The 13,218-nt window shown below is 46.4% G+C and overlaps 1 protein-coding gene across 2 annotated transcripts in view; it reads right to left on the minus strand.

Moving 5' to 3' along the window:
• Positions 1–12,652, minus strand: part of GALNT14 (polypeptide N-acetylgalactosaminyltransferase 14) — a 518,272-nt gene extending 505,620 nt beyond the window's left edge. The window contains exon 1 of one of the 2 annotated variants that reach the window (XM_068232789.1): positions 12,381–12,602. In XM_068232789.1, the coding sequence (XP_068088890.1) occupies positions 12,381–12,506 (126 nt within the window). In that variant the 5' untranslated portion in view covers positions 12,507–12,602. Of the gene's footprint in view, positions 1–12,380 lie in introns of both variants that reach the window. The other variant, XM_068232790.1, reaches the window with a different exon arrangement.
• Positions 12,653–13,218: the final 566 nt, after the last annotated feature.

Below are 13,218 nucleotides of genomic sequence, written 5' to 3' on the forward strand. Positions count from 1 at the left end.
CTGGTTTTACACCTGGCCAGTGCGTCTGCGGAACCGCAATGCACAAAACATCAATCATATGACTCTGCGTCAGTTTGCCAACAGGGTCATTTGCATAGCACCACCCCCCGCAAACACCCCTCGCCCAATGACGTACTCCCTGCTGGACAGGAAATGCATCACTGGGATTCTGCGATTGCTCCAATGTATTCCCGTTGTTTCGCACATGTGCAATGCACTGCAATCGCCAACATGTTTACATTTCCATTAACTGAAATTACTTATGCTGTTGTTGCGTCGCCTCGGAAGTCCCACAATCACACACTGTTGACTTTGAGGCAGGTTGGCGGATGATCAGACTCTTCCAGCACAACGCAATAAAATGCCTTAAAGGAACACTATTGATTAACATGTTTTTTCAATTGAGATAGAAATAGATAGGGAAGTGCTGCTAAGTGCTGGTGTATACATTTGAATGCTTATCTTTTTGTTTACTGTTATCGAACTCCTTTCACACTTTAGTGTCGTCAAAACTGACGCTGAATAAACCATGAGGGGAGGGGGATTCCCTCACAATACATCTGTTGACCCTGTGTGAGAGAAAGCTCTGCCTGTCTCTGACTGAGCTCTCTGCAGAGAGCAGAGGAAACGTATCTTATGTGCAACAAAAACATTTGTAATAGTGTGTGTGAAACCTGACAGGCTTTTCATATAACTCTGCGTCAATAATATACTGTTCTTAGCATGTCAGACTGCAGAGATTCACCTATGCAAATGAGACATTCCAACCGAACTGAAATCTACACACAATGAAATCTACACAGCTTTTGCCTCTGATATTTAACATAAAAAGTAGGAAAATGTTTACACGGCTACTTAGACATTATTTGTACATTGTCATTTTAGAACACTTAGTTTGATAGTGTTCCTTTAAAGAGAAACTCCAAACAAGAATTTAACTTTATCCCAATCAGTAGCTGATACCCTCTTTTACATGAGAAATCATTCCTTTTCACAAACAGACCATCAGGGGGCGCTGTATGACTGATATTGTGGTGAAACCCCTCCCACAAGAAGCTCTGAAGACCGAGGTACTTTTGGCAGTTTCACACAATGTAACAAGGATCACAGACAGGAAATAGCTGTTTACAGCTGTCTCCAACTGCCAAAACAGCTAGAAGCAGCTACATAACCTGCCCACAGTAAAAATGTCACCATGTAATAAATGTCAGAATGTAAATCGGGGAAAGGAAATATTTTACAATGAGCAAACACTGACTAAATCATTTATACATAATTATGGTAAAAATGAAGCACTTTTTTATTACATTATTTTCACTGGAGTTCCTCTCTAAATGAGGAACTGTAACCAAGGATTGAACATCATCCTAATCAGTAACTGATACCCCCTTTCCCACCAGAAATCTTTACCTTTTCTAAAATAGATCATCAGGGGGGTCTGTATGGCTGATATTGTGGGGAAACCCCTCCCACAGTGTGAGGTCATGACCATGGTCCTGACAGTTTACCGTCTGTGAATCTTGTTGCTTTGTGGGAAATAACGGCTTTTTCCAAATGCCAAGCCAGCAGTATATCCCTCTGTGTATAGAATCTGCCTATTGTAAAATCTTTCCTCTCCCTGATTTACATTCTGACATTTACTACATGGTGACATTTTTACTGCTGGCAGGTGATGTCAGTGGGAGGAGATGCTGCTTGCTTTCTTTTTCTTTTTTTTTGACAGTTGGAAACAGCTGTTATTTCCCACAATGCAACAGGGCTCCAACAGTGTGATGTCAGAACCATGGTCCTGACATCACACTGTGGGAGGGGTTTCACCACAATATCAGCCATACAGACCCCCTGATGATTAGTTTGTGAAAAGGAAAAGATTTCTCCTGGAAAAGGGGATATTAGCTACTGATTGGGATGAAGTTCAATCCTTGGTTACAGTTCCTCGTTTAACTGCACAGTTCTCTGCCGGGGAGATTTATAAATCCAGGCCGCATTCATCATTTTTCTTGCTGAATTCACAGAACTGACAGCGCTGAACGGTTTAATTGCGGCCATGTGTTAGACAGGCAGGGAGAGCGTGTGACCTCACATAGCAGCATGTTCCAGTTCTGCTGATCCGCTTCCTGGAGACGCGTACAGTCAAAAATGGCGTGGGGAAAAAATGGCGCAGTGATAAATCTTTTAAAACGGTATTTATAGTTTTAAGGATATGCAGTAACTTTATTTAAAACGCTATTTATCGTTGGTCTGACCCCCGCCCCTCATGTCCTGCGGTGTCCCCCGGTTCCTGTCTGCCTCCCCCGACCCCCCTCGCACGTCCAATTTTGTCTCCCAGTGATTTCATCTCTGCCCCGGACTGGAGTGTAATGCTACAACAGTCCTACCTAAGCAGATCTTACGAACAGCTGGTGGATGTATCTGCTCGCTGCCGCTGGAGACTTTCTGATGCACCAATCACGCTGGGGGCGCTGCTCCAGAATTGCCAATCACCGCTGCTCATTGCTCTGCTCCGTCTGCTAATTGGACGCGATGGTCTCGGAGGCGGGAGCATTGGGTCCAATTAGCAGACGGAGCAGAGAAATGAGCAGCGGTGATTGGCAATTCTGGAGCAGCGCCCCCAGCGTGATTGGTGCATCAGAAAGTCATCAGCGGCAGCGAGCAGATACATCCACCAGCTGTTCGTAAGATCTGCTTAGGTAGGACTGTTGTAGCATTACACTCCAGTCCGGGGCAGAGATGAAATAACTGGGAGACAAAATTGGACGTGCGAGGGGGGCGGGGGAAGCAGAAGACAGGAACCGGGGGACACCGCAGGACATGAGGGGCGGGGGTCAGACCAACGATAAATAGCGTTTTAAATAAAGTTACTGCATATCCTTAAAACTATAAATACCGTTTTAAAAGATTTATCACTGTGCGCCATTTTTTCCCCACGCCATATTTTCCTGACCCGCTGGAGACAGGCTCCGGCTCCCACTCTCTGCCCTCTTTTTTTGCTAGAAATTGGGCCGTTAGTGGCCACCTTTAGGATCAGGTTTATGCCCCAGTGGAGGAAAATGTTCAGTATAAAGGTGCAGTATAGAACATAGCGTGTCTCCCAGGACTACAGGTGCTGCATTCAACAAGGGCATTAGTTCTGTAATGCATTTGGTGACAGGTTTGAGTTAAAGCCCTCCTGAGCACCGGCAGACCCCGACATATATCTCTATCCACAGAATAATAAGCACCCCCTTATGGAATTGGCTGTAAGGAAGCCATATACATCACCTCAGCCATTCGCACTTCACTGATGAGAAACCGCATCTATTTTCCACTGCTTGTGTATTAATAGGTGCTGTCAAGCTCTGCGGGGTCTGACCTCCATATGCCACGCTGGAATGCCATTTGTCATAGCCGTGCACCTGCCTCCTCCATCAAGCGTGACCCCATCTGCAAGCGCTGAAGAACAACAAGTCCCAGCAGACCAACACCGTAACTAAGAGTCACATGACTTCTCTGCATTACTGGCAGCTTGTGTCACATGTGCCCTGACTGCAGTTCTCACCTTATCAAACCGAATCCACCACTCTCTATCGTCTGCTGTTTAGCTCTGGAGTACAGATTTGTAGGAATATCACAAAACGAGGGAAAAATTCGGCAACATCAAATATAATTTTTTTGCTGCAAAACAGGGCTGTTTCTGGCCTCTATGGGGAGGCAACCGGTGTCACCCTGACCATATACAGAGAGTCCCCTACTTACAAACAACTAGAGTTACAACATTTCAGAGATACAAACAAAGTTGTTTTCATATACAAAATATACAGTGGGGCTCTGCATGCCTCTGTTGGCTTTCATTTTAGTTTGCTGCCTGGAGCGCTGTCACTTGTTTGATGTCTGTTTGACGAAATGTGTATACCATTTGTAAATTAGCAGCACTAGTAAAAATTATGTTTTTATTGTTAGACTAGTGGTAGGTCTTCCCCGCGAAGGCACATCATCGCCATGGGGTCTAGTAGGGAATAATTTGTGCACATATTATTTATACTGAAGCTAACGCTCTCCTTTGCTGTACCTGTTTTGAATGCATGTTGTGTAATTTTGTCCATATTTTGGAGCTCTGCACATTTTTGCAAATAGCTAATTTAGGTATAGCATTTGTCTGAAAGCGCTGCCGATCACTCCTGCTGTACAAAAATATACAATACTGTGATTTTATTACATGTTTTTGTTGCTAGATGTTCGGGCTGTGGACTGATTCCAGGTACCCAAAATTGCTCTGACTCAAACTCCTCAGGGCCCTTTCACACTGGCGCGGTGTGGTGCAGCAAATTGCCTAATTAATCCCTATGGGGAAGTTCATATTTCCCACGTTGCAGTATGCTGCGCTGGAAGTGCCCAGTTCAACGCTTGACGCATACCTACTCTACCGTGCGGCTCCTGAGGCAACCTGCGTCAGCCCGGAAGTCAGGTCAGTCTATGGCAATGCAGTGTTTTGTAAAAAGTTGGCGTTTTAAAGTCACGGCAGGCATGCGCGGAAGCATATTTTTACAATATGCTTCTGTGCACTTCTGCAAATGCGGGGCAGGAAGTAAACGTAAGCGTGCGTCACTTCCTGCTTGGCCGATTGCCAGACAGGGAACACCGTGTACTAACGCAGTGTTTCCTGAAGGCCTGTTTTTGGCGGTGTGATGCGGTGCAACGGGCAGGGCTGTGGAGTCGGTACAAAAATCATCTGACTCCGACTCCTCAGTTTATGAAACCTGCAACTCCGACTCCAGGTACCCAAAATTGCTCTGATTCCACAACCCTGGATGTTACAGTGTTCTATAAACTGTTATACCGTAAGTAAAAACACTTTAAAAGCACATTGAAAACAACCAAAAAACATAGTTAAAGGAAGTCTGAGACGAGGGAATATCAAAAATGTATACATACCTGGGGCTTCCTCAAGAGTAGTACTGCGCAGGCGCAGAACGCTCCCAGCTACGCCCTGACTGGATGACTTACTGGGGCCAGTTGCGGAGGCTGCAGGCAGCGGAGGAAGGTTGTGTGGGATCGATCAGACCAGAGGGGGCTGGAGGAAGCCCCAGGTATGTATACATTTTTGATAACCCCCTGTCTCAGTTACACTTTATTACCATATGTCCAAATCCAGCGTTGTTCAGAAGTAAATCATGTATCTTTGTTTCACCAAAATACCTGATCTCCCAGAATGCTTGTGTGTGGGGGGGGGGGGGGGGGATTCTGCATATCTAATCAGCCTAGGCTAAGCCTTACTGGGAAGGCAGGGTTACATACAGCAATATATAGAAGGAAGTGTTGCTGGTGCTGAAACCATCCTAAATATTTTACTCCATTCTATATGTCACTACAGGCGAATCAGTTCTTCTTGGCGCGCGGCTCTGAGAGCCGAGTGCCAAAGCTGGGCACCGTCATAGCAGTAAAGCTATGATGCACACCCCGCGTATTGGTAATTAGGGGCTCCGGCGGCTGCTGGACCCTGAATTACATCTCCCTCCGAGTTGCGACAACTTGGAGGGGGATTAGTATTTAACGCCGCCTCGGAGTTTAGTGGCAGCAGGAAGAGCCGTCATTTGTCTCTACCCACACCGAATTGAGTGGCGCCGAAATAATGTGTACTCCACTACAGGGCCTCTTTAAGATGTGAGGAGAAATCAGTAATCACACTGTTTGCTTGGAGGGCCTTAGGCCCCTCCTAATCTCCATAGGAATAAACATTTGTTTATGTGGAAGTAAACTTTACGTCCGGCCTCTAAACGCTCACCTTGTTTATTACCGAAGGTTTATTTAATGGAGCAGTAACTACAGGAGGAAGGACCGGCCTAATATGAGAAATGAAAATACGTTTTTACCTCATGAATTCTTAATGGCACAAGTGTGCAGGGACGGTTCCTGTGCTCAAATATTTATACGCTGAAAGGTGTCCCTCTTTCTCATTTCAGGAGCGAGGTGTCATGTAAAACATGTGGCGGTCCTATCCAGCAGATGGGTATTATAGGTGTTCCTTTTCTGCTACGCTACAGAAATATCACTGGCTGTCTGTGTAACTACAAATACCAAAAGCACAGCTCCTCCCAGTCCCTGCTGCTACCATGGCATGCTGGGAGGCAAAGCCTGCGTGTGATATAATGACAGTTATGTCACAAGTATTTCTTTAAAGTGTAACCATAATTAAACAGAAAGTTTGCAGTTACAGCTGTACTGGAGGCAGCCGAGATCCTCAAACTCTGCAGGAAGATGACTTTAAAGGACTTACGAAGTGAAAATAAAAAAGAAGTTCTGTACCTGCTACAATTTTGAATCCACGGAGGACGCCATCCGCGCCCTCTGTTCACTTCGGCCAGGTCCCCGCTGTTTTATCCCCCCCCCCCCCCCGGGCCGGCTCGAGACCCCACGGGTCGTGCTCTCATTACTCAAGTAACAAGGCCACCGGAGCTTGCCACGGCTGCGCAGTCCACATAGACGCGAGTGTGGGGACCCGGCAGAAGTAAATGGAGGGCGCGGATGGCGTCCTCCATGGATTCAAATTTGAAGCAGTTTCAGAACTTTTTTTTAAATTCACCTCATAAGTCCTTTACGTACAGGCACAGAGTAACAGCTTATACTTTACATACTGGAGGTAGCAGAGATCAGCACACACTGCAGCTAGTTTACTATCAGTATAGGCACAGAATAATGCCTGTTACACACCACGCAATTTCCTGTCAGATAGATGGGTTGAATCAATTATTTCTGACAGGTCCAATCTAATTTCCAATCATTTTTCTGATCGATTTTCAGATCACTGCTTCTACTAAACCAATCGGGAGCTATGGAGGGGCAATCGGTGGACGCATAGCTAGCGACGGCTGCATTATGGTTGATTTTCAGTGAGATTTCATTTTACTATTTTTATTTATGATTAAAATCGAGGTGTCCCAGGAAGTAAAAATGATCATTTCCAATCGATTTTCGGCACAGGGAAATATTGATCGTACACCCGATTGGATAAATGTCACGTAGCGTATGCCTAGAATGAATGCATTTTGTTGATGATTACTAGACCATTTATTCTCTATAGTGAGCTCCGAGGTATGAGAACCGTACTATATCTGCCAATCATGCTGCTTGTACTCTATCTGCCAATCACAGCAGCTCGAGAAAATGGGGTCACCCCAATTCCCTGCACCCCCAAAGCCATAACACACATATAAACCACTACAAATACCAAAATGCTGCAGGTGGGTAAGAGATTAAAATTATTAACTGTATCTTTTCCAGCAGCTTGCAAATACACCGATTACGCTCTATCAATAAGATTCTTATAAAGCTAATGCAAAACGCACCACCTTGCGCTGTGCATGAAGTGGACATAAATGGGTAACAATTTCTCATGCAATTTTCATATTAATTTAACATTCGCTTTCCAAAACATATTTATAAATTAATACAAAACGTACGATATTGCAACAGATTTATCAAACGTGGAAAGGAGGTTCAGAGCGGCCAATCAGTTGTTCTGCCTAACCTTTGCCCCAAAAATGTCCGCCTTAAAGGTGCCCATTAATGATACAATTTTGATTGTACAATCTTATCAAAGCAATGTAGTAGAGGGGTAAACTAAAGGGGCCAATACATTTTCCCGCCGATACACAGCCGATTCGATCACTGTGATCGAATCGGCTGTGAAATCGTCACGCAAACGCTGACCGAACGATCGATTTCCGTTCCGAAATCGATCATTCCCGTCGTTCCTGTCCGTGCGGAAGTTTTCGCTCGATCGCCGGCGGGTCGGGAGTGCGTCGATAGCGGCGTCAAATTCCCGACGACCAACGCAATACAGCAGCAATACATTACCTGTTCCGACAGCGCTGGTCTCCGCTGCTCCGCCTCCGCGCTGGGCTCCGAGTTCAGCAGGCTTCACTTCCTGTCCCGGCAGCAAGTTTAAACAGTAGAGCGCCCTCTACTGTTTAAACTTCCCCCGGCACAAAGTAAAGTAAAGCTGGAGGAGCCAAGTGCGGAGAAGAAGACAGCGGAGACCGGGGGACTAAGCCGTCCGGAGCAGGTAATGTATGCAGGGGGCGGCGGCGGCAGCTCCACAGATGGTAAATCGATTTCATGCTAAAATCGATTCACAATCGGTTTGCAGTAAAGGCAGCCATATGATCCCTCTCTGATCAGATTCGATCAGAGAGGGATCTATCTGCTGGTCGATCTGATGGCAAATCGACCAGTGTATGGCTACCTTAAGTGAATATACTTTGAATGGATACTTTAGGCTACTTGCACACCAAGACGTTGCGTTAGGTGCCACGTTAAGGTCGCATAACGTGCACCTAACACAACGTATGGTGCTGCAAGAGCCGACAGTAGAGTGAGCCGCGTTAGGCGGCTCTATTCCGATAAAGTCTCCCAGAGTGGCGCTGATTGGCCGGCGGGACCACGTGACGCAGAGCGAGACACTCCGCATCACGTGGTCCCGCCGGGCCAATCAGCGCCCGCCAGTGCAGTGAATATTAAGTAGCCATGTGTGCAGCTACTGTAGCTGGCTCTCCCCGCCTCCTCTCCGCCCCCTACTGCGCATGTGTAAACAGTCTAACGCGGCTATAGCCGCTCTAACGCCGTAGCATGCTGCACTTTCCGGGCAACGTGCAGCGTTACATGTAACGCAACGTGGGCTGTGTGAACAGCCCACTTGAGTTACATTGCTGTGCGTTGGGGGAGCGTTACAGGCGCACTAACGTGCGCCTGTAACGTCCCTGTGTGTAAGCAGCCTAAAAGTGGACCTGAACTCTTGCACAGGACAGAAGGAAAACAGAGAAATGCACCATGTATGTATTTAGAGCGTTTAGCCTGTCTAATTCACCCTCATCTGTGACTAATCACCACTGCAATTTGATCTACCAGGAATCTCCTCTGCCACGGCAAAGCATCTAATTGGTAAACACAGGATGTTAACCCTATGTGGCTGGATAGTGTAATGGTTAAGGTCTCTGCCTCTGACACAGGAGACCTGGGTTCGAATCTCGGCTCTGCCTGTTCAGTAAGACAGCGCCTATTCAGTAGAGACCTTGGGCAAGACTCCCTAACACTGCTACTGCCTATAAAGCGTGTCCTAGTGGCTGCAGCTCTGGCGCTTTGAGTCCGTCAGGAGAAAAGCGCCATATAAATGTTCTGTGTTTGTTTGTTATGTCTGCTTCCATTAAAGCAGGAAGTAGACACAGCAGATTTATTGCAGGATTTGTATCAGCTGTAACAAAGAAGTGTTTTTCTTTAAAGCTTATTATGCTGCTGCTTATCTTTTCTGGCTCATTCACACTAGTCACTAGTCAGTGAGTTGAAATGCATGAATACAAAATGTATGAATGGGTTTGTGAGTTGCTGTGCATTTCCATGCGCTTTACCTCCCGGCGAGTTGAAATGCACTCACTGTTGTAGTGTGAATGATAAAATGAAAGCCTATGGACTTTCATGTTCCCATGTAAAATGCACACTATTTGCAATGCGTCAAAACTCACTGCACCTCACTGAGCCCTTAGAGCAGAGAGGAAGTTCTGAGTTCAGGTCCGTTTTCAGCTTGGTACACACCATGCAATTTTCACTTCAGATCCGATTCAAGTGAGTGATAAGATTGATATTGAGATCTGATATCAATCTGATATAAAAGAAGGATAGTGTACACCCATATGCAATTTTTTTTCAAAATCCGATCAGATTCCTGATAAATTTTCCAGTGAATTTCAATCGAAAAGGAATTGAAAGGACATACACACGGAGTGATAGCCAGTATTTGGATTTATATTTTTCAGCATATCAGATCTGCATCACATCGAGAAAGAGATCGATTTTTAGCTAGAAGCGGTCGCTGGCAGTCAAGAAGCTGTAAATGTTTTTGTCCGATCCGATTCTTTTCTTGATTGGGAACGGGATCTGAAGTGGAAATGGCACAGTGTGTATCACCTCTTAGGTACCCCCGTATATTATACAGGGGTGTTAAGATTGTACAGTAAAGATTGTATCATTAGTGGCCACACACTATGCAATTTGGCCGTACAATCAATCACCAATCGTACCACTTTTATGTAGTATAAGAGACCACCTGAAAATTATATCCAAGTCACAGTGACTCTATTGGTGTTATCGTACATTAATGTTGGTAAGATTGTTTAAAGGGAACCAGAGACGAAGCACCCTCATGTATTTTACCATATATATTAGTGGGAACATTTGAGAAAACACCTACTCTGCTCTCTGTTTCATTCTTCACTGCTCAGCCTGCTTGTTAGCAGCCCTGATCAAATCCCAACTGAGCATTCAATCTGGCTTTGCTATAATGACTCAGCTATAATGATTCCTGAGCAGAGCCAGTAGGGGGCAGGCTTGGGCTTGAAAAGCCATGACAGAACACAGACTCAGCTATAAAAATTCCTGAGCAAAGCTAGACTGAATGCTCAGTCGGGTATTTTATCAGGGCTGATAAGAAACAAGCTGTGCAGTGCAGAATGAAACAGAAAGCAAGGTAGGTGTTTTCTCTAATGTTCCCACTGGTATATATGGTAAAATACATGAGGGTGCTTCGTCTCTGGTTCCCTTTAAAAATTGTACAGTCAGATTGCATTGTGTGTGGGCAACTTAAGTTTTTCATAACTCAGTTGCAGGTGAGTTGGCATGGAAAGGATTTTGTATCTTTTCCTGCAATTTGCAATGACTATTTGTGACAAAAGTAATACCCGGCTATACTCAGCATCCAAGCACTGCAAATGGATAGCAAGGCATGCTGAGACTGGTAGTTCTCCCAAAACCACATCAGGTTTATACTGAGGGACACAGTGCCCGGGAATAACATCTGTCTCTATACCAATGACCTTTTTTATATATGAATGTATACATATTAAATGCATGAGACACCCTCACACCCTGGCATTATCACCCAAAGGTGCCCATTCACAGTATAATTTTTAGCGAATGTTCGCATTTTCATTATAATCAGATTATTCAGATCGTACCGTATGAAATCAGAGGAGCTGGTGGGCGCAACTAATTCTGAACGTCGATCGATCGCATTATCGATCATTGCCTTAATTGCACCGTAACGGGCACGTTTACAGCAAGTAATGCTGGATCTTGTCACTGTCACAGTACTTAATAAACAGGTACTCCCCTGAGATTAATTGTGCCAGCTGGCAAAGGGTACCTACTCATTTTAGAGATGCCCACCTATGTCTGTACCCCCAATGCAGACCCAGGGCTGCCAATCAAGCAAGCAACCGTACTGGTACCAGTCATACTAGTCTACATCTGCTACCCCCTCCCCCTTCCTTTCGACTGGCTGTAGGCACACTGCCAGGAAGGAATGTACAGTGGCATTTGTTTGATTGGCCACGTGCTTCTGCCCTGCCAGGGCAATCTATAACCATGGCAAGATTGGATACGAATCATAGCCTATGCAGCATGCCTGAGACTATAAGCATTATATTGGTTACACTATATATTTTTATCACTTTATATACCTGCTGAATGCGGGACTGTGTGCACCTTCAACCAGTTTATTTATGCCCTCTATTCCTACACTCTATTTCCCATCTAATAGTGAATCATTGGATCCCACCCTAAGATCATCTGTGCCAGTTGGCATAGAGTGCCCATGTATTATAGAGGTGCCCGCCACCAGGCTGCCAATCAACGCCAAGAAAAGTTGTTCATATTACATCCCTCCCTATGCCTCCCCACTACAGCAATAAACAGCAGCGAACACAAACACAGTGGAATTCTGAAACACCCATCACCCATGTGCCAGGAGCAAAGAAACAAAGACAGGTGCCAACCAAGGCACCAACCTGTAACAACTTCAATGACAGATACAGTCCCTTTAAGTCCTGATAGTTCCTACAGCATGCATGTCACTTCAAACATCAGTTAACCTATAACTCTGCTCACAGCTATTTTTTATGTGTATAGAGCCAGCTGGCATAGCATGTCCATTCATTATACAATCGCACCTCTCTATCTCCTGCACTCCCTATGACAAATGCCAGGCTGGCAGCCAGTGCCAAGGCAAGCTGGCATAAGACACCCTCCACCGGGCCACCCCAAAAAATGACAGCAGCAAATGCAGATACGAGCTGGTCCTACACTGGCATCTGGCATCACCCACTGCAGGGTGCCAGGCAGGGAGAGGGGACCACCAAGGCATTTGTTTGGCTGACCACGTGTCTCAGACCTGCCTAGGCAAACCCTACCCGTCACAACTTTAACAATGGATGTATACAGCAAGCGTGGCAAGGGTTAAGCTGTAACTTTTTCAGGGAGTGGGGGTGATAGGGAGCCCCCTGGCACTGGTGCCCCCCATACTGACATAGCAGGGAGGGGGTGTCAGGAGTCAGACAAGTGATGCCCAGCCTTACCTTAGCATTGTCCCCCTCTGAGTCCTCCGCTTCCAACTTCCTTCGCCTCCCCAGCAGGAAGATGAGGATGGCCACCCACAGCAGCCCGATCAGTGCCAGCAGCAGCCTGCGAGCCATCCGCCTCATACTCCGGGGGAGAGGGGCTGCCGGGGGGTCATGGATGCCAGCCGCCTCCTGTGCTGCCCTCCCGGGCGCCGGACATGTGCAGGGGGGTGCGGGGAGAGAGGAGGCGGCACCGGAGCCCGATGTGCCCACACTGCCCAGCGCTACTCGCAGCCCGGAGAGCAGAGGATCATCTAATGCTGGAGATGTGCTGCGAGCTGAGCTGCCTCTCCGGCGCCACCTGCTGGCCGAATACCAGCCTGCACTGGGAACACCTGCACAGGTGCCCGGTCACTCAGGGCCAGCTCCGGGGCACCAGCTGCTGGCCAGGGGGGCTGCTTCTAATTTGTACAATATGCATTGAGAAATTATGATTGCTATTCCTTTTTTTGTTTGTTTGTTTTCTTGTTTTTGGTGCCAGCCAGCCATATTATGTCCATAGTTGCTATTATTAATTAAAACTATAACGATTTTAAATATATTTGTATTGTAATTGCTGCTGTTTAGTCACTCATCGATACTGTCATTACTATTGTTTTTATTATTATAGCAGTGGTGTAGCAATAGGCATGGCCGGATTTTAGGCACGGCTGGAAGGCTTTGGCCTAGGGCACCAGGAAAGCAAGGGGCGGGCAGCAGGTGAGCAGCAGGGTCGGGCCGAGGCATAGGCTGGAGAGGCTCCAGCCCCAGGGCGCAGTGTAGGAGGGGGCGCACAATTCATTCAGCTGTCATTCCT

This window comes from Hyperolius riggenbachi, chromosome 4 (genome assembly GCF_040937935.1).
Source record: "Hyperolius riggenbachi isolate aHypRig1 chromosome 4, aHypRig1.pri, whole genome shotgun sequence".
In the NCBI taxonomy this organism is placed as follows: domain Eukaryota; kingdom Metazoa; phylum Chordata; class Amphibia; order Anura; family Hyperoliidae; genus Hyperolius; species Hyperolius riggenbachi.